Raw genomic sequence first — 27,033 nt, forward strand, 5'->3', positions numbered from 1 at the left:
GTACTATCTCTTCTCTAGAACAGGAAGAGTCAATGCTCCCATCTTTTAGTTGATAGCCCAGAGTCTTGAATTTCTGCTCTTTTTTTTAAGGGAGGTAGGAGGACCTTCAAAATCCCAGGCTCAGATTATGAAAAAACTCTCGAGGTTTTTTTTCTTCCTATAATGTGAGAGAGACAATTATCGGTTGACTTTGTTCCTTTGACAAGGTTTTTTACCTCCAGGGACCAAGCTGTTTTGGAACACAAAACAACAAACCAGCTAGCTAAGAACAGAGTTCAAAGTTATTTAACCTGTCTTTGAATTTCCTTCCCCTGCATGCAAGGAGGCAAGTTCTTTGGCCCATGCTTTCATTTGACTTAGGGCTAGAAAGTCCTTATACCCCACCCTCTCCCCTGCCTCTTTTCCTTATGGAGATCCTATACCCTCAAACCCTTTTCAGTAGGAGGACTCTGCCAAAGAAGCCTGACTGGGGTAATATGAGTCTTGGCTACTTTGGTTTTCTCTCAGCATGAGAGTCTTGGAGTCTTGTGCAAATGAAAGGGAGAAATGCAAGGAGAAAATAACCTAACAACAAACAAACCTAGATGGATTTATATTCGGTGGAGATATCACCTGACATCTCAGTCCTTTGTTCCAAATTTGCGCCTTTATCATACGTATGTGTCTGGCAACAAGCTTCCCAGCCTTTGAGCTAGCCTAGAACATTTACCTCTCTGTACTTATTTTAAATCTCACAAATGGTGACATAAAGTGTCCCATTCTCTCATCTTTCTGTCACTAAATGAGAACCCAGCCACTCTCTCCTGCTGAGACCTGAGCCTTGTACTTTGACCAAAAACCCAGTATGGATCAGACAACAAAAGATTTCTTCTTTTCAAGTAAAACAAGGATGTTCAAGTCAAGCAGGAAATGTCACCGGCACAACCCTGGCCCTATAGTCTTTCCAGAGCTATTACAAGGGCAGGTTGTGCCCAAAGCAGAAGGTTGCTGGTGGTGATTAAAGCAACCTAGAAATGGCTTCAGGCCATGAACAATTCCTACTCAGTTGGATAAGGGCTGATTGGGTCAATGTCTGTAACTAGTAGTAAGGGATGTGCTGGTAAATGTTTAACAACCATCTCTCTAGAAAAAGTTATAAGCAAGACACACTTTTAAGTTTAATCTGTGTTGTTAATATTCTTAAGTTTAGATCATCAACAAAACAATCATACCCTGATTTGTAATGTTGCTAATTTTAGAAATGTAAATTCTCTCTCTGAAAATTTAACAACCAGCTCTTTAATCGGGCTTCAGCTCACTGCTGCTGGTGGTGGTGACAAACAGAAAAGGGGATGAGGGAAATGGCTACTGGAAAAAAAATGTGACTCCTTCTCTTTAACCTCTGCTTCAAACTAATTCAACATGTCCAAGGATGGAGGCCTTGTAGCGTTAAACTTTATGTCTTTGAATTAGCTGGTGAGAACAGAGTGGTCAGGAAGGAGCTATTTACTCTTCAGCTCAGACCTCTGTTTGATCCTACAGACACCTGGGAAAATAAAGTCTTTTTTGCTCAACTTAAAAAAAAACCAAACAACCTTCTGGCTCTGTGATGGACCAGCTCTCCAAAGGACATGAACGATAATAGTCATACATCGGATTTTAGAGTTGGAAGGAACCTAGTCAAACCTCCTTTACCGATGAGGAAATTGAGGTTCATAGAATTTGAGAGACTTTTCCAAGGTTCCATTGTTAGTAAAGGGTCAGAACTAGGACTCATACCTATGTCTTCTGGCCCCTTCTCCTCCGGCTTTGTCCTCCTAACATCCGGCATATGTGTAGCATTGTAGGGTTTCAAAAGCATTGTATACCTAGTTTTTCATTTGATCCTCAGAAGCAGCCCTAAGAGGCAGCAGGTATTATATGGAGTGGGGAGTTAAGGACGACATCAAAGTTGCATTGTCCAAGTGTTGGTATTCCAATTTTCCAGAAGAAGAAAGCAAAGTTTGGAGGTGTGGGATAGGAATAATAAGATCTAGCAGCAAATTGTGGAGTATGGGAGAGTGAGGAGTTGAGGGTGACACCAAAGGTGCGAGCCTAGTGTCTAGGAGGAGGATGGTACCCTTGACAATAATAGGAAAGTTGGGAAGAGGGTGGATTTAGGAGGAAAAGTAAGAGTTCTATTTTGGACAAGTTGAGTCTGAGATGTGCATGGGACACCAGTTTAAAATGTCCAAAAGGCAGTTGGTGATGTGGGACTGGAGCTCAGGGGAGAGACTTGGGCTGGATTTATAGATCTGGAAGTCATCTGCATAGAAATGATCTATGGGGATTGATGAGATAAGTCTAATAAGTACTTACATTTAAATGAATTCATTTCAATGCGTTGTATTTGTCCTCTGTTTCTAAAGAGGACCATGACATCAGGGAAATGATGACATGACTTGCAGTTGGCTTGGATTTGAGTGAGGGAGGGCTGTGCGAGGTCACCAGTCTCACTTTCTCATCCAGAGCCATCTGGATCCAGTGACCAAATATTCATCAGGATGACTGGAGATGACCCAGGATGCAATGGGAGACCCTGGCCCTTTTAGGCTTAGGCCTTTTCATGTGAGTCAAGGGATGACCCCTTCAATTAGAAAAATAAAAAATAAAAAAAAAATCAAGACCCTCAGGGTTGCTGTTTCAAAGAGAAACAGTTACCATTGACATTCACTCTACAGCAGGAGGGCCCAAAATACAGCCATTCAGTGGAGCTTGGGCAGGGACCTATTGTGGTCCAATCTATGAGATTCAGAGTGAACTGGATGAAATGATAAATGAACCTCTATCACCCTATGAGATAGTGTAGAATAGAGGTGTCAAATAGGGGGAGGAGTGAGGGGAACTCCTGAGTCAGGAAGAACCAGATTAAAATGTAATTGAGAAATATTTAACAAAATAAATAGCCCAATTACATGCCAGTAAATTTAACAATTTAAGTAAAATGGAAGAATATTTACAAAAATACAAACTGCCTAGATTAAGAGAAGAGGAAATAGAATATCTAAATAAGCCTATTTTAGAAAAAGAAATTGACCAGGCCATAAATGGGCTTTCTAAGAAAAAAGCATCAGGACCAGATGAATTCACAAGTGAATTCCACCAAACACCTAAAGAGCAACTAATTCCAATATTAAATTAATTATGTAGAATAATAGGCAAAGAAGGAGTTCTACCAAACTTCTTTTATGAAACAAATATCCTGCTGATACCTAATCCAGGAAGAGCCAAAACAGAGAAAGAAAATTATAGACTGATTTCATTAATGAATATGGATGCAAAAATCCTAAATAAAATACTAGCTAGGAGACTACAACAATATATTACAAAGATTACACACTGAAACGAGTGGAACCAAAAGAACTTGTACACAGTACTAGCAATATTGTTCTAAGAACAACTTTGAACCACTAAGTTATTCTGAATATAATAAATACTCAACTCAACTATGAAGGACCTATGAAGGAAGATACTATCCACTTTCAGAGAAAGAACTGATAAATGTATAGTATAATTTTACACACACACACACACACACACACACACACACACACACACACACACAAACACAAACATTTTGTGTGCAAAGGTAGCCTTCTTTAGGAGGGAGAAAAAAATGCACAGTAGAGAACAAAAGAAAACTTAAAAGGAAGCATAGAAAAGCAGGGTAGTTTTAAAAATGATGTGTAGTATTTATTACATAGTGTTTTAAAAAAAATATACAGCATGAAATGGAAATCCATGGTTTTATATTAAATCCTTTTTTATGTTGTGCTGTGTACATGGAAATGGGTTTTTTTTGTCTTTTTGCATTCAAGGTCAAAATGAATAAGAATTTAAAAAAACAAAATAAATAAAAATAAAAGAGAACACAGAGAATGTTAATATGTAGTTTTCTAAGTCAATATACAGCCCGCAGGGATCCTTATGTATATTTAGTGCCCCATTTCTATTTGAATTTGACACTATTGGTATAGAGCAAAAAGATACGTAATGTTTTAAAATAAAATACATAAGGGCATGTAGGTGGCACAGTAGATAGAGTGCTGGGCCTGAAGTCAGGAAAATACTCTTCCCAAGTTCAAATCCATCCTCAATTTTTCCTAGCTGTGTGACCCTGGGCAAATCACATAACCCTGTTTGCCTTAGTTTCCTCAGCTCATTGAAGGAAACTGCAAACCATTCTAGTATCTTTGCCAAGAAAACCCAAAATGGGGTTCTGAAGAATTGGATATGACTGAATAATGACTGAGAGAATTACAAAGGAAGCCAATTATATTGAATTACAGTTATCAAAATATCTTTAAAAAACAAGTTCACAGACAATCTTTAGAGTGTACATATGATAATAATAATACCTACCTCATAGGGCTGTTGAGAAGATCCAAGGAGACGTCAACTGGAAAGTGTTTTACAAATTCGAAAGCATGCTTCAAATAGTAGCTATTGATGATGATGATGGTGGTGATGATGACGATGATGATGATGATGATGATAATGAAAGAGTACTAGAGTTGAAGTCGAGAATACCTGGGTTCAGTCTTGGCTTTGGGACTGACTCCGAGCACATCATTTACCATTTCTGGGGTACAATTACTTCACTTGTAAAGGGAATAGATTGGAAAAATGATTTCTAAAGTTCCATTTGTAATGTTAAGGACTATGTGAGGATTTATGAAGGAGTGTTTACTTCTTCACCTAAGCTTGAGCTGCATGTTATCCAGTTTCCAAGTGGATATTGGGTGATCTTAATTCTTTTATTTCTCCAACTGCTTCTCTGTCTTTAATGGAAGTTCAACAATTTTATAATCAGCTAATTCACGTAAGGTATGTGCGTGTGTGTGTGTGTGTGTAGGAGTGGGCATGGGGCAGTATGACAGGAGAATTCCTATGATGAAAATTCTGTTGAATTTCTAATCTTCACTAGTATTTTATATTCGTCCATTCATTCTCAAGGGATTGAAGTCTTACTGTTAAAATACTTTTGTATTTTCTTGTTCTTCCTCCCTACCTTCCACTTACGGGCTCTTATTATACACTTACATATGTACATGTATACACATCAATTTCTTCACAATATTACCAAATCTGTGTGTGTGTATTTTTTTTTCCTCAGGAAAAAAAGGGAATCAGGAGTAATCGAAGTACAAAGGACATTAGTTGTAGACAACAGGGAGTTAGATCTGGATTTTTTTTAAATGAAAATAAAGATCTCATTTTAGTGGGTTGTTTAACTGGCTTATGTTGATGGCCATGGACCATATTGTCCATGGGGTTTTCTTGGCAAAGATAACTGGAGTGATTTGCCACTCCCTTAAGTCCAGTTTATAGGCAAGTGAAGACATCACTCTCATTGGTTTTCTTTGACAATGAAGGATGAACAAGATATTGATGGCCATTAGGTTTATACAAGTTTATACTGGTTATTTTGAGAAAAAAATTTTTTAGAAAAAAATGTTTTAGTCTGGAAATGAAATTGGGAACTTCTAGGCCATCCAAGAAGCTGATTACCTCTTTCATTTATTACCAGAGAGACAGAGCACAGTTTAGGGAATAGCCTGAAATCCTATGACTACTTCACTCTCAGAGCTCAGTCTGAAACCTTCACTGCAAGGTCTCATGTTTGAGCAAAGCTTCCGCATTAAACTTGCCTAGATTTCAAGACTTTAGATAAGAAACAAGGGAGGGAAAAGAACGGATCTCACTTCAAGGTTGTGAGAAGTTATGAAAAAATGGAGGTGAAAAATCTCCTCTATTTGGAGCTAAGAATTGCCTGATGAGGTAAAAAACAGCTCTATCACCTCATCAAAGAGAATGAGGCCCAAGCAATCCACAGCCAACACAGCCAAACTAATTAGCGGGTGGTGGGAGGAGGTAATTTAAAGAGAGATTGGGGAGGGGATGTGCAGCTTTTTTTTTTTGGCAGATCATTTTTTGCCTCATTGTTTTTATGTTAATGGAGTCTCCTTTGATTGGTGGAAACCACTTAATTCCCTTTCTATTCTCTTCCTTCTCTCTTTCTCACTCCCTACCCCCACTCCCCAACTGCTTGGCAATTTTCCAGATTACTGAACCTCTTCTCAGCAACTGTGATAGTCATCTTCCTACTGATTATAGAATTGTTTAAGTTGTCTGCATTTTTCCATTCTTGGCTATGATCATCCTTTCACTTTTTGTCTTATGGTCAGGGCCAATGTGAGTTGATGTGATATGAGCTCATCTATGCTCTTTCTGGAAACCATGATCTGAAGGATCTCATGTGGAAGGATACAGTGAAATTAGACCATGTCCCGGATATGTTGCTACATATTCTGTAGTTTATGCTTTCCAGAGAACTTGGGGTGCTGACAATAAATTTGGAAAAGTGTTGAAGTCGAATGAATTTTTAAAATTTTATTTAAAATGTAACTGGGTCCCATGCATGATCCTTTCCTCTTTTTGAATCATTGTTAACTTCCTCTGGGCCCAGGGGGAAAATAACAATAATTCAAATAGATGAGAGGGCATTGTGTGGGCACTGATACATATTTTATTAAAAGTTTAACACTGAACATCAATACAGCTAAAATTGCCTGGTAACTATTTACATTCAAATTAATTCATTTCAATGCATAATGGATCATAACAACTTTTCAGTCTTCCCCCACTAAGTCCTCATTAGGATTTTTTTAATGATTCATTTATTCTCAGGTGAATGAAATCTTTATGTTAGAATATTTTATGAGTATTCCCTTGCTCTGTCTTACTGACCCCCCACTTACTTGTCCATATTGTGCCCAATGTCTTTTTCTAAGAAAAACAGGAAACATGATATGCTTCACACACACACACACACACACACACACACACACACACACACATGTATGTGTATCTATATCTATAGCCCATGCCTTCCTATTTACAAGCCTAAGGCACTAACCATTATGCTACCCTGCCTTTTGCTGTTAACTGTAATTATAATAGAAATTCAGAGAAGGCAGTTATTAGAGTGATTATAAAAGGCAAAACTGGAGGTGTATAGAGCATTAGATCCAGAGTCAGTCAAAAATTGAATTGGGCTCCTTCACAGGTTTCCTGCTACTGCAGGCACTCAAACGGGGGTTGAATGACTTCTTGTAATATTGTAAAAAATAATTCAGTGTTTCAGGTATGGGTTGGGTCTCTGAGGTCCCTCTTAGACCCAAAGTTCTATATTCCTAGTGACGTAGTATTTAATGTTTACTGAATTGAATTCCATTTGAAGCATTGCTACTTCTGGAGTCTTCTAGAGGTCTTTGCCAAGTGAGGTGCTGGGATAGGGGGAGAAGATAATTAATATTTCAGCATGAATTTTTATTAGGGATGAGAACTCTAATTCTGGACAATTTTGATGGGGCGGGGGAGAGGGGAAGGTTTGGCTGCAGTATGAGGTGTTACCTGGGAAGGGCAGACTTAGATGAGGTTGAGGGGCTTTGGATAGCCAGGGGGCAACATGAGAACAGTAGATGACAAGGAGTAGAATGAGAAGAGGAGCAAAATGGGTTAGATCACATGAAATGGAAGAAGGATACTGCCCACTAAGAAGTTTGCCTTTCTTTACCATTTTATTATGGGCAGCACTGAGGAATAAAAGCACATGGAAAACAAATTTGACCCACATTCTCTTGGGGAAGCCAATTTGTGATTTCCTTCTAGGGTCAGCATACTCCATTCCAATTGTAATAGGATATTTTCCCAAAGTCCCCTGTGGGAATTGGCACTTTTTATTTATTTCAATGAAGAAAAAAGCAGATGTGGTTTGTCATGTTGATATCTGTTTTGTGAAGATGATCTACATTAGCTTTTCATCCCTACCGAGGAACTATCTTTTGGGAAACTCATAAATTTGTCAGGTAGAATTTTTTTTTACATTGCCCAAATACTCAATAATTTTTGACCAGCTTTTGTAGAAAACTGAACTTTATTGCAATTTTAAAAAGACAAAGACAATCTGATAATAATGTCTGTAATTACAACATACCAGCTATTTACACATAATTATGTACAGGTATGAATAGAGGTTCATTACATGTAACTTTTGAAGTTACATGTCAAACTCCAGCCATTTGTGAAGATTCACAATTTAATGTTTTTAGTAGAAATAAGCTGAAAAATGCACATTTCACTTTATTGGGTACCACTGTTGAATGATATATCAAGGGTTGAGCAAAGAAATGAATGATGTGAATTAATCTTAAAATTATCCTCACAATGAGCAGCAGTATTAAGACCCTAAACAGAACCAACAACTGGTTCATTAAAAACAAAATATGCCTTCAATTTGTATAGCACCTTTCTTCCAAAAAACTCAGTGAATCTCACAATTATCTCACTTGCCCTCATCACATCCCGGTGAGGTAGGCAGTGTTAAGTATTATTAATCTCCATTTTGCACATGGAGGAACTGAGGCACATAAGTTAATTGGTTTGCGCAAGTAAGTCAAGAGAGGTCAATGATGTCCTGGACTCATGACTCCAAAACCAACGCTTTATTAACTAAAGAGCTGTTGCCTCCTCTGAAATTGATGAAAGATGCTATTTTACATTACTAGGAAAAAAAATACAAGACTATGCATCAGAAACTGATCAGGAAAGTACCTTTTTTTGGTAAGATTGGAGGAGTTTCTTTCTTTTTTTTAAAAAATAAAGAAGTTGAAATGACTTAGCCCTAGGAATTCCTTGAAAGGGTGTTTCTAGCCACTCACAATTTAGTATTGTGACATTACGCCATTCATAGACCAGTCTTTCTCCAGGGTAAAAAGAAATGGAAATGAATAATTTTATTTACAAAATTATTGATTTAGTGACTTAGTCTATAGTTTTAATCACCTTGTACACATTTATTATACATTATAAAAAGCTTGGAAAGGTAGAAAGGGAGTTGGGAAGATTGTTCCATTTTCCTGATGGGTAAACAGAGGCATATAATTGAAATCATCTTTTCTTTTTCATGATGCTGAACACATAATAGCTACTCGACAAAGTTATCTAATTTGAAAAAATTAGTTACTAATTTAAAAATTAGTTACTAGATAAAAAATTAGTTGAAAAAAGTTACCAATTTGATAAAAAAAAATTGTCCGTGCTAAATACAAAGTGAAAAACTCAACACTTATTAGATCCTGATAGAATGTAACCTCTTTGAGGGCTGGGACTGTTTCCACTTTTGAGTTTGTATCTTTAGTCTCCAATATAGTCCCTGAACATGTGGTGCTTAATAAATGCTTGTTGATTGATCAAATTTTAAAAAACGATAAAAGTTAAAATACTTAGGAGGGGGCTCAGGAATAAGAACTTAGAACCTAAGAACCTAATAAGAACCTAAGAAATCTTTTTGTGTTTCTAGAATCTATTTTTATTTTCCTACATAAGTATGTACCTATGAAACTACCTACCACTGTTTTTTTTTTTTTGCACAATAGATAGCTATGAGGACAGCTATCCTGTAGATGCCACCTGCCTGTGCAACACTAGAGACGACTAAAAAAATTTTTTTTGGTAGTTTTATAAAGGCAAACCTTAGGGATGGGTGATAAATATCTTAGGTAGCTTGGGTGTTTAATAAATATGTGGAGACTTGTCCAAGGAATGTTCAAACTCCTTTCGGTTCTTCAATATTTCCATCTAGTGAATGGTAGTGTCATCTCTCAGGGGAGGTCTCTTTTACTGCAATGTCACTTCCCAGGAGGGACAACCTAGGATAAAAGAATCACTTCATATTAAGAAAGCACTAGGTATTATTTTTAGATACACTCAGTTCTGTAATCTATGTTGTGAGTGTGAGTGTGTGTGTGTGTGTGTGTGTATGTGACGGTAGGGAGTTAACAAAAGAAAACCAAGTCATTAAGATAGGTAGTGCTTCCATAAAGTTTTAATTTGCATTCTCCAGGGGTCAAAAAGTTTCTTTCTTTGAGCCTTAATTATCCTTTAGAGCATATTAGATAAGGAAATGGATATAATGTAATAAATCAGAACACTTTTTTTTTCTCCATCTGAAATTTTCTTTTACATCTTGATGGTCTTTCATGTATGTAGTAGGGGCTTAATAATGTTTATTGAATCAAATTGAATTATGAATTGTGATCAGTTATTATGGTATTAAAAAGAAAAAAATCTCACGAGAATGAAAGACAACTGTAGTATTATACGTGTTGAAAATTGCAGTCATTAGTGCTATGTTATCGACTCATCTGAATCACTAATTAGAAGCGTCTGGAATTTGATTTTCAAGGTCAGGTAGCTTGCACACAATCAGCCAGGTTTTCTCCAATGCCTCACTCATTCTGTATTTAGACACATTGACAATTTCAAGCAACTTGGGCACAGGTAGGTGCTGGGAGGAGGGGATAAAGCCCAATTAATTATAAATATGGCAAATTGGTAAATCACACTTTTCTTGAGAATGTGTTCTTTTCCTGGTAAAGCCGTGTGAATATTTTAAAGGAACAAAATGATTGTGTTTGTAGTGCTAAAGTTGGTATGCTTCCAGGTACATTTGCCATGAAGCTCGGGATTAGAAATTACCAGACCTGGAAGAGAATTAGCTGACAATACAAACCAAGTTTTGGGTGCCATTCTGTTATTCAAATGTACTATTAACAAGAACTATATCTTCAAAAGATCAGTCAATAAGATGGCCTCTTATGGGACTTGGAAGAGCAAAAGAAAGAGCTAAAAAGGTTTCCTGGTATGGTGCCGGTGCCAGTTAGATACCTAGGATAGCTCACAGTGCCATGAAGTAAAGATTGTGAATTTGATCCCTCCATGGGTCAGTCAGTCAACAAGCATTTGTTAAGTGTTTAGGTAGAAATATAACCAATCTCAATGATCCTCTTTCAAGACCACAGACAATCAATCTCTCATAAGGAAGAGTGGGTAAAGAAGCCTGAATGGCTGGATAATATTGGAAAAGCAACTCAAAACTCATTCTACAGATGAAGGGCCAGTGGTATCATCATTTTAAATGGCAGATGTCACATGATTCAGTGAAATAAGTGCTATACAGGTGCCTTACTGTTCCAGGTTCTCTAAGGAATGTCTCACCATTGGCTTGTGAAGACCTTACATTTTGGAGCTGTAATTGGTGCTGAAAATTTTTGAGTGGAACCGTAAGTGCCTGGCAGTCCTGAGGTAGGACTGAGAAGAGCCATGCAAGTCATGCTGTATGAAGCAAGAGTGGGCTGCTACTGTAAGGGAAGGTGGGGCAAAAAGAATAATAAAAACATTGGAGCAAACATAGCCATCTTTCACCATAAAATTCAGGTGTGATATTAGAGATATTTTTTACTTACTATTTTATGAATCTCATAATTTTAACATTATAAATACTGTCTTGGGGGCAGCTAGGTGGCACAGTCAGGAGGACCTGAGTTCAAATCCAGCCTCAGACACTTGACATACTACTAGCTGTGTGACCTTGGACAAGTCACTTAACCCCAATTGCCCTACCTTCCCCCGTCCAAAAAAAAATCCTGTCTTAGACATTCAGGAAAGAACCACATAAGCACCCTAATTATTTTTGCATGAGGAAAATCCTTAAAAATCAGTGGGGATTATATAGAAGAAAACAGCATAATTTTCTAAAGATCAGTTTTCAAGAGGAAAAATGCATGAATAAGGAATGCAGACTACAGACATTCTTACTTGTATTTCTGTTGCTATCCCTGTGTTTTGTTCTACTTCCATCTTATGGCCCACAGAAACATAAAACGTGTAAAGCCTACACAATCATTTAAAAGGTAACATAGAAGCATTTTATTTCTGTAGATTTGAAACAGAGGAGTCTGAAGAATGGTAATTACCAGCCTTTTGAACACATTACACTGTGTGATGAGACAAGGAGAGCATAATACATCTTTGACAAATACCCACGGTGTACAAGCAGTATACTGGCAAGCAAAATCTAATCTAATTGTACTAAGAGAAGATAGTACCAAATTGGCTTATAACTGAGAAGTACCACATGACTGTAGATCTCTTTTCCTGTGACATTTTGAAGGGATCTGGGAGACTGGTTTAAAAAAAAAAAAGCAACACTAGGAAAAGCCATCAAGCACTTTACAAATCTCTGTGCCTGGATAAAATGAAGGACAGGGATAATGAAGCTTCATTTGCACATTTACAAAATGTCAACATTCTTCTCTTCATCCTTTTTTTCCCTTAGTGTATTCTGATAATACTGACTGGTTAACTCCAGTTTATCATGATTTTCTGGATTGTTCTCTCATTATTCTAATCTTAGCACTTCGGGTTATTCTTTTGGGTAGATTTTGTTCAAACCATCTAATGGCACAGTGAGATTTAAAGCATTTACAACAAGTTACAGTACAAAACAAGAAGACATTACAGCAAAATTAGGGTTTCACTGTAAATAAAGGCCATACTATATTTATAGACATGTTCCTATTTTCACATAAGTCACTTAACACTGAACATTTTATTTTAACCCTACACCCCCCCCCCCAATTTCCCCAAAGCATTGTACAATGAACTTGTCAAGATATCCAGGAAATAACCATCAGTACCTACTGGGCTCTCAGCAGCCAATGCTAATCTGGTGGAGCAGCACAAATCAACAGTATCACTATACCACACTGAATGAGACTGACTATTACATGGAGGACTGAAAGGAAATCTTGGCATTTACTCATTTACAAAATTGCAATTCAGTCTTGATGTGAATGACTTTTAGAATAGCAGAAGTCTTGAAATTATAGCCATGCTGCAATCCATGGAGTACATTCTTTTGAAAAAACCACACTACTTTACTGCCTGCTGATTCCATGCCTAGAACCATGAAAATAACTAAAAAGAATGAAATAAGATAACCACCATGTTTTCATTGCTATTGCTATCCGGGGAGTCACCATGCATTGGCTCCGTTGTCGTTTCTTAAGTTTACCTTTTTTTTTTTTCCTTTTTTAAAGCTTTAGGCCAAATCTTCTACTGTGGACATATCTGAGGAGTACATGTATTTACATTTCCATTGCCATCCTCTTGGTGAGTCAGAGATGCAGGAAAAACTTTCTTAAGTTAGTGATGAAAACTTCTCAATGGGGATTATGCTGCAGCAGGGAAATTATGAAGATCTAAGTGATAATGAAGAATTTGAATGTTTTCATATAAGAAAAGCTTAAGGACTCAGAATTCCTCAAGAAAGTTTTTCCTTTAAATCACCATATGTTAGAGAATATGTTACAGACTTGCTTCTCTGACAACAGTTCAGCTGATCTCTCAGATGAACATTCAGATGGCACCGTTACTGACTGCTTCTCATTCAGTGAGTGCCAGGGATATGTGTAAGTGATAACCAGGTGCTTGGTGCTTTCACTTTGTAAAATACCAGTTAAAAAAAGAATAAATACACAGAATTACAAAAATTAAGAAAACATGTTCTCTTGAATAAATAGATGCTGTCACACATCGAAGTAAAATGACAATATTGCTTTGTGTTGACAATCAGCCATTAATTTTAGCACCTAATTAAACATAGTTCCTTGGATTTCTTGTGACTTTGAGGCAGCTGAAACAGCAGTTGAAACAGTGATCATCAACTTTTGCCTAAGGAAGAGCTATACCTTCAAATGTTTTAAAAGAACTAGTGATATAATTTATATCAGGCAGAAGATGCAATAATAAACATTAATTTGGGGGGAAATGTGCTATTTTTTCTCTAGGCTATAACTTGTTCCTGAAAATTTTTCAAACACATTTTCTGATAAAATTCTGTTAAAAATATAACAGGCATAAAAAATTAGGCTGGAATTTTAAAACATCTCCAGTTTAAGACAATAACAATGACGAAAGAGTATAAACAGGTCATTTCAGGTGAGGCTGCAATTCTGATGTACAGAAGAACTGAACAGATCTCTCACATATTTAAAGAACTCTAATATAATTCATAAAAAGAATAACACAACTGATTTGTAAAAGGTATCCTTCATGTATATTTGAATTTTAAGAACCCATGGTTTGGTAGAAGTGACTAACCTCTCTTCAGATTTTCTTTCAGCTGGGGTAGAAGTAAGAAAAATTGTATAAATGATTCATTTGTTGTTTAATGCTCAAACGAGCATAATAAAGGAAAACAGCAATTTTCTTTGAAAAAACATATAATGCCCTGCCTAGTATCTGGGCAAAGTCTTGTCTATACCCTGTCCTGAATAGAAATGATTGCACTATTATCCAATCAGAGAGAAAGAGAGAGAGAGAGAGAGAGAGAGAGAGAGAGAGAGAGAGAGAGAGAGAGAGAAAGTATGTGTGTTTTAGGGGGTGGTACTTTTAATCAAGTTCTTTGAATATTCTTTTACAACCTGTTAATTAACTGACAGACCTCAGATCTCCCTCTGTCGGGGGTCCTCAAAATCAAGAAAGATGTGCAATGCATATCTTATAGATCTCATACACATAATCCACATTTGAAAGCTATTAGGGGAAAAATGGAGACTATTTGCAAAAAAGAGGGTTTCTCTCTAGAAAATTCTGTCATCCTCCGTACCAAGTTAATCTTCTTGTAGTTAAGAGATGCATTTAGAGATGAATAATAACCTCTTGAGGCTAAGAAATGATAATTTAGTCCATTATTTATGGAATAGCCTAGATGCCCATGAATATGTGATAAATACTATTAACAGACATTGAATGGAGACCCTACGACCTATAAAAGAATTGATGCGCCCTCTTAAAGTCCTAATTCATTGACTAGAAAGTGCTTAACACACTACTTGTGCTCACAGATATTTGTATACACTAAACAAGAGATTTTCAACTACTCAGTAGCACAAGATTGCTAAGACTATCGTTGTACCCCTAATGTCTTAGCAGGAGATCAGGTCTCTGAAGAAATAAAACCTATGCTTGATTAGCTAATCAGCTAATCTCCCTACTAAGGTGGTCTTGTTATTTCAGAATTGTAAATTTAATTAAATGTATAGAGCAGCCATAGAATCAAAGCAATGATTACACCTGCTGGAAAGCACATCCATGGAACTATATGTCTTTTTCAAATTGCTCTGGCCTCCCAAATCACCTTCATTGTTACAGGGAGGTAAAACAGCACAAGTTATGAAACCAAAAAGGTGACAGTTTTCAGTAGCAATACAGAATAAGTGCCTCCTTTTTTAGTGGTCAGAAGAACCTACAGTTTTCTAATGACTATAAACCACCACTCACAATGATACCATTAATGAGGTTTCTTTTGAATCAGGAAAGGTGGACAAATCTTCGAATGGTCATTCTGTAAGACCTGAGTGGGTACGTGTAAGGCCAGCCTAGATCAGAACAGGTCCTTCCTTATTGAATTCTGACAACTGGCCACAGGTTGGTATAAAAAGGTAGGAAAATCCCTAATTGCTCATCAAAATTAGTTCATGTAGGTTGCATAATTGCTGGATTGTAATGACCTGAAAGAAATGACAAATAAGCACCTAGTAGGGATAGTGACAATCTGGAGGAAGATTCCTTGTCCTTCTCTGTGCAACTAAAATTTTGTACCCCAAAGTACTAGTACCGATAAGCAACATACACTTATTTCATTTATTCATTCACCAAGGTGACTCTGATCAGGAACTCCATGTACCATTTGACAAGTTGAATCTTTAAAGACCTCACCTCTCACATACATGGTTAGAGAAAGGTTCAAACAAACAAACAACTAGCTGTAATTAACCAGCCTATGTGCTTTTTGAGTTTTTGTTTTCTTTTTGAGGATTATAAATGAATCATAAAATGAAAATAGTCAATTTACACAATTTCTGATATTCTTTTGGATCTAGGCCCAAAACAAAATGCTTTAGATATTTACATACTAAAAATAAATGCTTACAAATGCTCTATTGAATCTAGATTAATTTCTGAGAACAATTTACTCAAGCCAGTCAAGACTCTTATAATGCGGACAGAAGAGATACTTTGAATCACACATTCGTGTTCCCAGGCCTTCAGAGCCAGACAGTGTGGCCACGGTCCAAATATGTGGTCTGTGTCCAAACATAACGATTAAGGCTCTCTGTTGGAAATAATGAGTTCCCGGCTAATTAAAAAGAATTCTATAAGTACCATAACATTCTTAAAATACTGAAAAAACTCTGAATCTTCTTAAAATACCGAAAAAAGTTTTTGACTAGAAAAATAAAATAAAGCATCTAAAACTGAATTCAAGTACTTTTGTTGTAGGCCACTAGTGGAGTGCCAACCTAAGAAGTGACAAAACTCTGAAGAGACTCACAGAAGGTCTCCAATCCTATTGGTAGGCTGGAGTTGCAATCGTCAGCCACTGAATAAGCAGCTTTCTGAAGAGCACTGAAGATTGGGATGGCAAACACATCAGCCACAGTTCCCCACCATCCAAACAGGTCTATGCTGGAGTAAAAATCCTCAACGTTAGGGGAGAAAATCCTTGGGATGAGTTGTCCTGTTTTGAAGGTGAGAAGAAAAACAGCCACACATTTAAAATTTTTCAGCAGGTAGCAAAAACAATGAACAACTGGCTCTTCTGAAAGGCAGTATTTTAGGCAAGTGATGTATGTTATAGTGAATATGGTTCATTTTAAAATATTGGACATCCTCGGGAACCACCAACATTTTTATCTTCACTGTGAGAGGAAATGAACCATTTTAGGAAGGGGGATGAAATGTTTGTCTATTTTTATTATATATGTGTGAGTGCATATCTGTGTGTACCTTATTGCTTGGGAACGTTGGAAAATAGTCACTGCCCCTCCATCGTTTTCAGTTCTCTAAAGCAATGCACAATTTGCAGTTTATTACAACCTTTCGTCTTTCTTCAAATAGAGAAACATTTCCAAACTGCTGACAGTATAATGTTAAAAAAATGTCTTGGCATTAAAGTCTGGTGATGTCTTTGCTGTGCTGTAAGTCCCCAATACTCTCATAGTCATTCTCTTTTGGAAAAGCGATGTGGTTACCATTAGTCATGGATGCGATCTTTTCTTCATCCCTGTTCAAGGACTGGATTGCTTCATAGTCAGGCTCTGGCTCTCCATTTGAATTGACTCCTGGGGGAGGCATGCTGATGTTTGGGTTCTTCTCAAAATCCCGTACTGTAGCATAGAGATCATTCCCAGAAGATGGTGATCTCTTTGGAGCTATATCTTGGATACAGGAGTAAGTGGATTCTGGCACTTTAAGAGTCTGGCCTGGCTTACTTACAGATGAGTACATTGCAGAAATCTAGAAAAGAAATCATTAGTTGAATCATCACCTGTTTTTGTACATCTCGTTTTCCAGCTCCCCCTCCCCCACGGTTCCTTTTAGTGAAATGTTGGATACTTGACATGTATGGGTGTTTAAGTACACTTAGGGGCAGCTAGGTGGTGCAGTGGATAGAGCTCTGGGCGTGGAGTCAGGAAGACCTGAGTTCAAATCTGACCTCAGAAATTTACTGACTGTGTGGTCATGGGCAAGCCACTTAACTGCTGTTTGCCTCAGTTTCCTCAACTGTAAAATAGGGATAATAATAGCATCTATCTCGCAGGAAGACTGTGAGAATCAAATGAGATAATAATTGTAAAGTGTTAAGCACAGTGCCTGGTGAGTGCTATATAAAGGTTATCTTCGATTATTATTATTTACATATTTTGAAGATACGCTTCATCTATTGGGTATATATTTTTTTCATTTCGGTTTGTCCTTAATTTTGCAAATAAGGTAGCTCAGGTGATTGCTGAGGAGGGAGGGAAGGAATAAGCACTTAGTCCTGCCACTATCAGTCAGACCTGTGCTAAGTGCTTTACAAATGTCTCATTGGATTTTCACAACAAATTTTGGTGACAGGATAAAATTAAAACTCTTACTTAGCCTGGCATTTAAGTAACCTATCTTTCAATGACCTTCTAGTATTATTGCCAATTACTCCTCTTCTCAGACTTTCTGTTCCAGTCAAAGCAGCCTGCTAGTTGTTCCCCACAGAAAATGTTCCATTTCTTACCTTCGTGCCTTTGCAAAGATGGTCTTGACAAATCTAGAATTCACTCCCCGTTTGCCCTAGTCTTGTAGAATCCTTAAATTCCTTCAAGGTTCAATTTGGGTGCCACCCTTCCTAATCCCAGATGTTAGTGCTGGCTCCCTCTTAAAATGACTTTAAATTACTTTGTGTTAAAAAGCTGTATCCATCCCTTCTTCCTAGTAAGAATGGAAGCCCCTTGCAGGTAGGGAATACTTAATTGTTGTATTTGTGTGCTCAGTGCCTAGCACATAATAGAAAACAACAGATGGAGCACTTCTGACTGTATTGTTACCTTCAGTGCACTCTTACTGTACTATTTAACTATTTTAATGGCCTTGTGGGAGCATTTCTGGGGTTGAGGCTCACATGGAAAATTAGAGAGTCAGATCAATGTCTGACATCCTATTGTTAAATGAATGATAGAATGATTGTGAGTGTGTAGGTATGCACACATCCATGATCAAGAGGCGGATTAGAGCCCCAGATCTGTCATTAACTAGCTGAGTGAACTCGCCTCAGCTTTCGGATCTGTAAAGTGAGTGGGTTACTCTAGTATACAACTGAAGGTTCCTATGCTCCTTTACATCCACATGGACATGTGATATTGCTACGACTGTAAGTCTAGGGAATAGCAGTTAATCTTTCGATGAGTTCTAAAGCCACTTTCAAAACTTTTACCAAATTAACTTGAAGACTGGTCCATCCCAATTGAGAACCTATAATATAGAAGCTGAGGTAGTAAGGACAGCTGTCCTTAATAGAATGCTTTGATGCTTTACAACTGTTTTATGGAATATTAAGTCATTTTATATTTCTAACACACGTGGGAGGAAGGCACAATGGGTGTTTCGATCTTCATTTTACAAATGCAGAAACTGAGACTCAGAGTGATTTGCCTGTGGTCACACGGCTAGTAAGTGAATAGAGAACATGTGAACCTCTTCTAACTCCAAGTCCAGTGCTCTAACTAGTATTCCACTGTCTTTCATGTATCATATATTTGGTATAATGTGATACATAATTGTTTCTAATGTAGGCAATGATAGAAAAGCATTTTCTTGGAAAGATAATAGTTGGAATAAATGGAAAATATATCTTGGGCAATTAAATGCAGGCAAGCCCTGCCTCAGAAAGAGATTATGTCCTAAAATTTCATTTTTAAGTCAGCTATTTGAAATTCAGAATGCATTTTCCCATAGAAAGAATGTCATAAATGGTGAATATAGGGTTGCTGGCTCAACTCACAAGATTCTATTTAACCCATAATGAATGGGAAAAGGCAGGACAAAGCACTATAGCAAATGTTAAAGTGTTTTGACGTTATTAGGGAGTAAATAGAATTTGGTAGGCTAACCTGGGGATCTAATATGTTTTTATGACTTTGTTAAGAAGAGAATGTAAAATTGACAAGAATACATCTCCCATCTTCACTATCATGGCTGTAGCAAGAAGGGAATTTAGAGGCACTGGAGATATGACTCCCTTTCCACCCAGGTCTCCCCCGTTGCTGCTGGTCTGCCTGGGCCAGGGGTAGGGAACCTGAGGCCTGGAGGCCACATGTGGCCTTCTAGGTCCTTGGATGGCCTTTCGACTGAGTCCAAATTTTACAAAACAAATCGTTTTAGTAAGGGGATTTGTTCTGTGAAGTTTGAATTCAGTCAAAGGGCTGCACTTGAGGACCCAGAGGGCCACATGTGGCCTCGAGGCTGCAGGTTCCCCACCCCTAGGGCATGGCAATAAGGGCACAGAATGGTTCATACAATACCTCTTGTTCTCTGTGGCTTTTAATGAAAACTAACTTTGGTGCAGTGGGATTCTTTTCAAATTTTTTTGGGGGGGTAGTGGTGGTGGTGTTAGGACCTGTAATTATATTGGTTTAGCACATGCATACATGTATGTATGGGATGTTAATAAGTCAACTGTTTATACAATCATAAAATCACAGAATGTTAGAGCTGGAGGGGACATTAGACATCATCTAGCCCAATCTGAGGCCCAGAGAGATAAAATAATTTTCCCTAGTTCACACAGCAAAAACATCAGAGCTGAGCCTGAAATCCAGATTCCTGGCTCCTTTTCTCATGCCAATTGTACCACAGTGAGAATGCCTGTTTTTTACATGCAGGTAAATAGTGATTTTCACAAAAGAAAAAAATCTAAATATTTATGGACACTATAGTTAGTTATTTCTAGCAAGAAAACTATAATTAATGGGGGGATTTAAATTGTGGGGGATACTGTAATATTAGATAATTGATCATAGATTTGGAATTGGAAGGGATCTTAGAAGCTATCTAGTTCACCCTCCTAATCTTACAGATGGGCTAACTGAGGCTCAAAGAGGTTAAGTGAATTAGAATCAGACAGGCAGGACGTAGCAGGGCTGGGATTTGAACCCAGTTTGTCTCCAAATCAATCACCCTTCCCACTCCAATGTACCTCCTCCCACAACTATTTGTAAGAGGTATAAAATCATAACAATATCTGCTTACAAATATGTAATGATTGGTGATTACCAAACATTTTAAATCTTATTACAGCCTCGTAATACTGTGAGGCAGGCACTGGGTTAACGCTGCTTTATACAGAAGATGAAATTAAGGCTTAAAGAGATTAAAGGGCATCCAAGGCCACAGAGTGGGTAAATGGCAGAACCCCGTCAAAGAAGTTCCAAGTCCAGTGTTCTTTTTACTACTTTATTCTTTATGACAATAGACTGCCAATGTCCAGAATGATAAACTGCTTCTAAAATCAATTACTTCAGGTATGGCACCTAACTAAAAAAGTCCATTTTTAAACAAGGAAACTTATTTAACAAACACAATTTCTTCTTTTGGCACATTTAAAAAAGATAACATGGTATAGAAACTTTCTACATATCTATATGGAGATATTATTACATATACAAATGAACATTACATATACACACACACTATATGTATCTGTGTATATACATATGTGTGTGTGTATATGTATATACGTTGTTGCTGTTTAGTCATTCATTTATATCTGACTCTTTGTAACTTTGTGGACCATACTGCCTGTGGGGCAAAGATACTGGAGTAGTTTTCCATTTCCATCTCTCAGGAATAAAGGCAAACAGAGGTTAAGTGACTTGCCCAGGGTTACATAGCTAGTAAGAGTCTGAGGCTAGATTTGAACTCAGATCTTCCTGACTCTAGGACCAGTGCTCTATCCACCGAGTCACCTGTTTGCCTCCATCGATACGCGTATATACACACAAATTGCATATTATATCTAATATATATGCATATATCATATTATATATATACACATGTGGTAGATGTATTTTATATCTGTAGATATGTGTCTATGTGATATATATATGTACATTATATTTATGTGAGTATGTGTATGGTGTAAGTGTGTCTTTATCTATACATCTATATATTTATATTCTGTGATGGACTTGGAGAGATGCTGAAATCTATGCTGCTGAGTATACTGAGGGAACTTCTCCGAGATCCATTTATATGTAAATGAATCTCGATTATTGCACTATATATGGCTCTACACCTTCAGAAACCTGACCCAAGTTTGAAATGTCTGATTGCCCCTGTCTCTTTTCATGTCTCCCTTTTTGATGTAAAGGATCTGCGATAATGAGTAAATAAGAAAGCATTAGAAAAACCAAGAGATATCCATCAACAATAACAAAATGCTGATTTGAAAACTGTCCAAGACAGCATAATCTTTATAGGGAATCATTACAGGTAAATTATACACAGCTACATCTATGGATCCTCTAGCTAGACTTGGGTTTTAATGGTACTATATGACTTGGGCAAGAGGTTTCACTTCTCTCCACTCAGTTTCCTTACTTGTAAAATAATGGCATTGTTCTAAATGATCTTCAGGACAGTTAGGTGGAGTAGTGGATAGAGCGTCAGGCCTGGAGTCAGGAAGATCTGAGTTCAAATCCGACCTCAGATGCTTATTAGCTGTGTGACCCCAGGGCAAGTTACTTAACCCTGTTTGCCTCAGTTTCTACATCTGGAAAGTGACCTGGAGAAGGAAATGGCAAACCGCTCCAGTCTCTTTACCAAGAAAATTCCTAATGGGGTCAGGAAGAATCAGGCACAACTGATATGAGTGAACAAAGATATCTACGTGATCGCTACGGTCTCAATTCTAAGAAAACTGAGCATAACAGGATTATTAAGTTATAGACAAGAAAGAGAAAGCAATATCCGCTGTTGTGTATCTTATGCCATTCTGGAAGGCAGCTAGGTGGTGCAGCAGACAGAGTGCTGGGCCAGGAGTCAGGAAGACTTGAGTTTAAATTTAGCCTCAGACATCTACTTAGCTCTATAATTATAGGCAAGCCACTTAAGCGCTAGTTTTCCCAACTGTGAAATGGGGCTAATAAGGGTGCCTCCCCCCAGGGTTGTTTTGAGGATCAAATGTGATTATGATTGTAAAGCAATTAGCATCGTGCCTGGAACATCATAAGCACTATATAAATGTCAGCTATTATTATTTTGTCTTGGTTTCTTTTAATCGGATTTCAAAAGTCTTATGCTATATAGTTTAAAGACTTATCTGTCTGTCTTTGGCACTCTTAGAAAGATATACATATCCAGGAAATTCCCAATGGTAATAGCAGGCTGCCGTCCAAGAAAATATACTCAATCACATCCTTAGCATTGTCTACCATGAATATCAACAGCAACTTAATTTCCTTTGGTAACAAGGGAATGGATGCTCTGTACTGATTAAAAAATGCTTCAGGTATTATGAGTCATGGTTGGACTGAAGTCAAAATATCCTTGATTACCTGGCATTCTTTTTTGACATAGTAATTCACCCATTTCAAAAAATCTAGGAAAGAAATGAGCATGTTTTTCTGACAGATGCTCAGCTTCCCAATTGCCAAGGGATATTTTCTTCCCCTCTACATATCTTACACACTGTGGGTAAAATTTCCAGCTGGTCTAAGAGTCTTCTTAATGTGGGCTTGCTATTTGTTTCCTGGTCATTGGCATAAGCACGGTTCATTTCTAAAAGGAGTGTTGCTCAACGCAGTGTATAAGCATCATAGAAATCTGGGAATGCATCCATAAAATCCATAACTATATGTGTGACCTGGCAATTCTTTTTACCTCTCTGGGGTCTATTACCTTATTTGTAAAATGCAGGGACTGGATTAGATAAAATCTAATGTCCCTTACATTACCCAAATCTTATGACTTGATATAATTTTCTCCACCTCTCACCCTGCTCCCCCCCAAAAAAAACAACATGCCCTTAGAATAACAATCGATATTTTATATATCACTTAAAGTTGGCAAATGCTTTACATTTACTATGTTTTTCTGAAGAGTAAGAATTATAATGTAATAATATCTTTGGGAATCTTGGAAGAAAGTGCTACTACTTACAAGGTATTTTCCTTACAACAACCCTATGATTTAGGTAGTACAGGTAGTATTATTCTCATTTTACAAGTGAAAATATAGAGTTCATCTGAATTGCTAGTTCATCTGAAAAAGATATGGAGGTTTTATTGGTCTACAAGCTCTGTATAACTCAAGATTGTGACAGGTTAGCAAAAAGAAGAAAAAAAGAGGCATAGTGTGGAGTATGAAGGCAAAAAATAATGTGTCCAGTTCTGGGTACCACATTTTAGGAAGGGCATTATTAAATGAGAAAGCAGCCAGAAGAGAAGGAAAATGGTTCAAGACCTACAGGGATCAACTGAAGAAACTGGGGATATTTAGCTTGGAGAAGAGAAAACTGTGCATTTGAATGACTGTCATATGTTCTGTCTGGCCCCAAAGGGGAGAATGAGCAACAATGGGAAAGAAGTTGCCAAGAAGCAAAATTAGAGTTAACATAAAGAAAATGTAATATAAAAAAAAATAACCTCCTAACAGTTAGAATGATCGAAAAATACGACAGGCAGCCTTCAGAGGGAGTGGATTTCTCCTCACTGGAGATTTTGGAGTAAAGTTTGTATGACCACTTTTGAGGTTGGTTTTAGAGGGGAATACTGTCGGGTATGGGTTAGACTGGATATGAGATATACATAAAAAAATTTTTTTAGATAAATTCTTGGGTTAGATCCATCATGAGTTGTTGAGGGAAACTGAGGAAGCCACTGGAGTATTCTAAGCAGGGGAGAAATATGATTAGAACTTTGCTTTAGGAAAATCATTTTGGTAGCTAAGATCATTGGATCTCTATGGATGCTCCTTTAGAGTACCTGTTGGTCCTTCCACCTTTCTTGGAGAAAGGGATCTGGATCAGGTGAGTGTTTGATTTTCTACCATGTCAAACTTCCACTGGCACAGGCTGGGTCCAAATGACATTGACTCAGCCAAGCCAGGAGGAAAGCATTTTGCTTGTGTAATATGAATTAAGATGGGACTATTTTTTTACACTGTTTTCTCTTTTAGAATGCTAAAATAATCAAGAGCCTTTGATTAAGTCTCACTAGTTGCAAAGTCCCAGGCCCATACCCTTTTGCTGATTAGGCGTGAAGCCCTCAGGGCCCTAAGAAAGATATATAAACTCGGAGGTTAGCATTTGGTTTGGGACTCTCACTCACTGGAAGAGTGTTGATGTGGAGCCTCTGGGTAGCCACTGGAGCTCCCTGGCTTTGAAGAAAACCCAGATGTTGGTGCTTCTCTTTTTGGTAACTATGTATGTGATGTCTTGATGAGACAAAGCCTGTCTATTTGAATTGTGTTATTTGATCTATTGATATTTTCTGTTTGTAATTCTATTTGTATGTGTTCAGGGTGCTGGCTTCTTCCCCCTGAACTAAGTAGATTATATATGTATGTTTGACTAAAGTGAGATTGTTAACCCCTTAAAGTTACTTTCCTTAGTAAAGCACATCAAAGAACCGGTGCTGGCAGCTCTCGTTGCTGGTCTTGTTGGGTCTTACACTTCAGCAGCAGCTGCTAGCAATGCTGTTGTTACAGCTTGCCTGTTAGAATACATTTTAAAGGGAGAACTCTCCAAGATATTTCCTTCCCCTCCCCCCCTTCCCTTTCATTTGTTGTCTCAGTTCATTTTAGGCACATCTCCAGTAATTATCCTCCTTGTTATGAGTCACTACTTATATTTTTCTCTATAGTCAACTTCCCTAATGCTTTGTCATAATGACAATATAATTTTGATGTCTAAATGAGATTGCTCCTATTTTAACCTAAATCTATTTTCTTCTTGGTTACTCTTCCACTTTCCAGGAGAAAAACATTTTTGTGTTCTCATTAGAAAACAAAATACACACAAAGATCATCACTGTTGTTAACTTCTGACCTCTCCTTTTTTCTATGTAATTTTGAAATTTCAGTGACAATAACTGGACATAATCCAATAAGCATTTAAAAACGCTAAAATTATTTCTTGATTTAACATCTGCCTCCTAATAACACCTAAGGACATAGAGTGTAGCAGTGGAAAACAGGAGAAAGCTGTGCTCATATTTACAAAAGGGAGAGTTATTTTGGATTTTTGTAATAATGATATTTTATACTTCTTTAGTGTTTTAAGGTTTGTAAAGCACTTTATATTTTACAAATCTAATTTGATCTTCATAACAATAATCCTGTGAGAAAACTGAGATTCTGAGACATTGAGTGATTTTCTTATGGTTCTTTTAGCCAGGGTCAAATCTACATCTTCCTGACTCCAAGTCCAAGACTCTGTCTTGTTACACCTTCACCTAAAAGGCTTCTGACCAACTCGTGTTTGGTCCAAGCTATTGTAATATTCTGGGGAATTGATTATTGGTGGATGGGGAGAAAGACGTCTTGGGAAGAAACAACAACAAAAGCCATGATAAAAAGAGATAGTGACTGCTGAGTGGCAAAAGGAAGAGATAAAAACAGCGACAGCAAAATCTAAGGGGCTCAGGGGAGCGAGGGAGCCAGCTCCTTTACTTTTTTGGTCCTTTCCCAGTAGAAACCTCTCTCCCTGACCTCACTGACTCCTGCCCTAAACCTTCTGCAGTGTAGACAATTCCATCACCAGGTTTCTTCTCCTCTTGGTTCAGCTGGCACTGTGTCACTAAGCATCAAGTGGGGAGTGAGAAGCAGCAGCTCCTACTGCCCTTCTACCACCTTCCCTCCCAAACTCAACACTGCTAACTAAGCCTGTTCTCTTTCCTCAGAAGCTGTGCCAATGACCGATTTGAAAGCGGAACTCAAGGAATGGGAGTAGGTCAAGGGAATACGTGAATAGAGATTGTCAAAGATGTCTATAAAGTCAAGAGGAAAGATGGGTTACAGTTTAGGGCAAGACCTTACTGTGATGAAGGCCCCTTTCCAGCCTTCTTGTTCTGTAATGCTATCAACTGAGGGGATACCACCCAGAGGAAAAACTGCTGCTAGCACCATGGCTGACACATGGTAGGTGCTTAATAAATGTTCATTGGCTGACTACTTACTCCTTTATGTGATTTGCAAGTTATTCATCCTTTTCATAAGTTTGGGTATTCCCCCAAGACATTAATTTATTCCTTTTCTTCACTCTCTCTGAATTCTCTCTCATGATGACTTCATCTACTCCCACGATTTAGTCATCACTTACATGTGCTGTCATTTACAAGAGGATTATACTTGTTTGTTGGACCCCAGAGGGCAGAATTAACAATAATTACAAGTTGCAAGGAAGTAAATTTAGCTTTGTTATAAAGAAAAACTTCCTAACAAATTGAGCTGCCTCGGGAGGTCATGGTCATGGAGGTCTAGAGGTCATGAAGACCCTTTCCTTGGACATCTTTAAGGAAAAATTTGGTGATAACTTTTTGGTCATGTTATAGAAGGGATGCTTGTTCTGGATTGTCTCTAACAGTCCCTTCCAAATCTGGGATTCAATGATTCTGAGTCAGAGGACTAGAGTTTAAAAACCTTGGTTCTGCTGGTACCCAACACATCATTTAATCTTTCGGGACCTAAGTTGGGCTGTCATAATAACGAGAGGGTTAAATCTTGCTGGCCACCTAGTCTTCCCTGAAACAAGAATGCTCCATATAACATTACAATGTGTGTCCGCACAAC

General features: G+C 37.6%; 1 protein-coding gene across 1 annotated transcript in view; it reads right to left on the bottom strand.

Moving 5' to 3' along the window:
• Positions 1-12,470: 12,470 nt before the first annotated feature.
• PAG1 (phosphoprotein membrane anchor with glycosphingolipid microdomains 1) overlaps positions 12,471-27,033 on the bottom strand; it is a 236,346-nt gene continuing 221,783 nt past the window's right edge. The window contains exon 10 of the mRNA XM_036740325.1: positions 12,471-17,226. Within this exon, the coding sequence (XP_036596220.1) occupies positions 16,879-17,226 (348 nt within the window). The 3' untranslated portion in view covers positions 12,471-16,878. The remainder of the gene's footprint in view (positions 17,227-27,033) is intronic.

Source organism: Trichosurus vulpecula, chromosome 1 (assembly GCF_011100635.1).
Source record: "Trichosurus vulpecula isolate mTriVul1 chromosome 1, mTriVul1.pri, whole genome shotgun sequence".
Lineage (NCBI taxonomy): Eukaryota > Metazoa > Chordata > Mammalia > Diprotodontia > Phalangeridae > Trichosurus > Trichosurus vulpecula.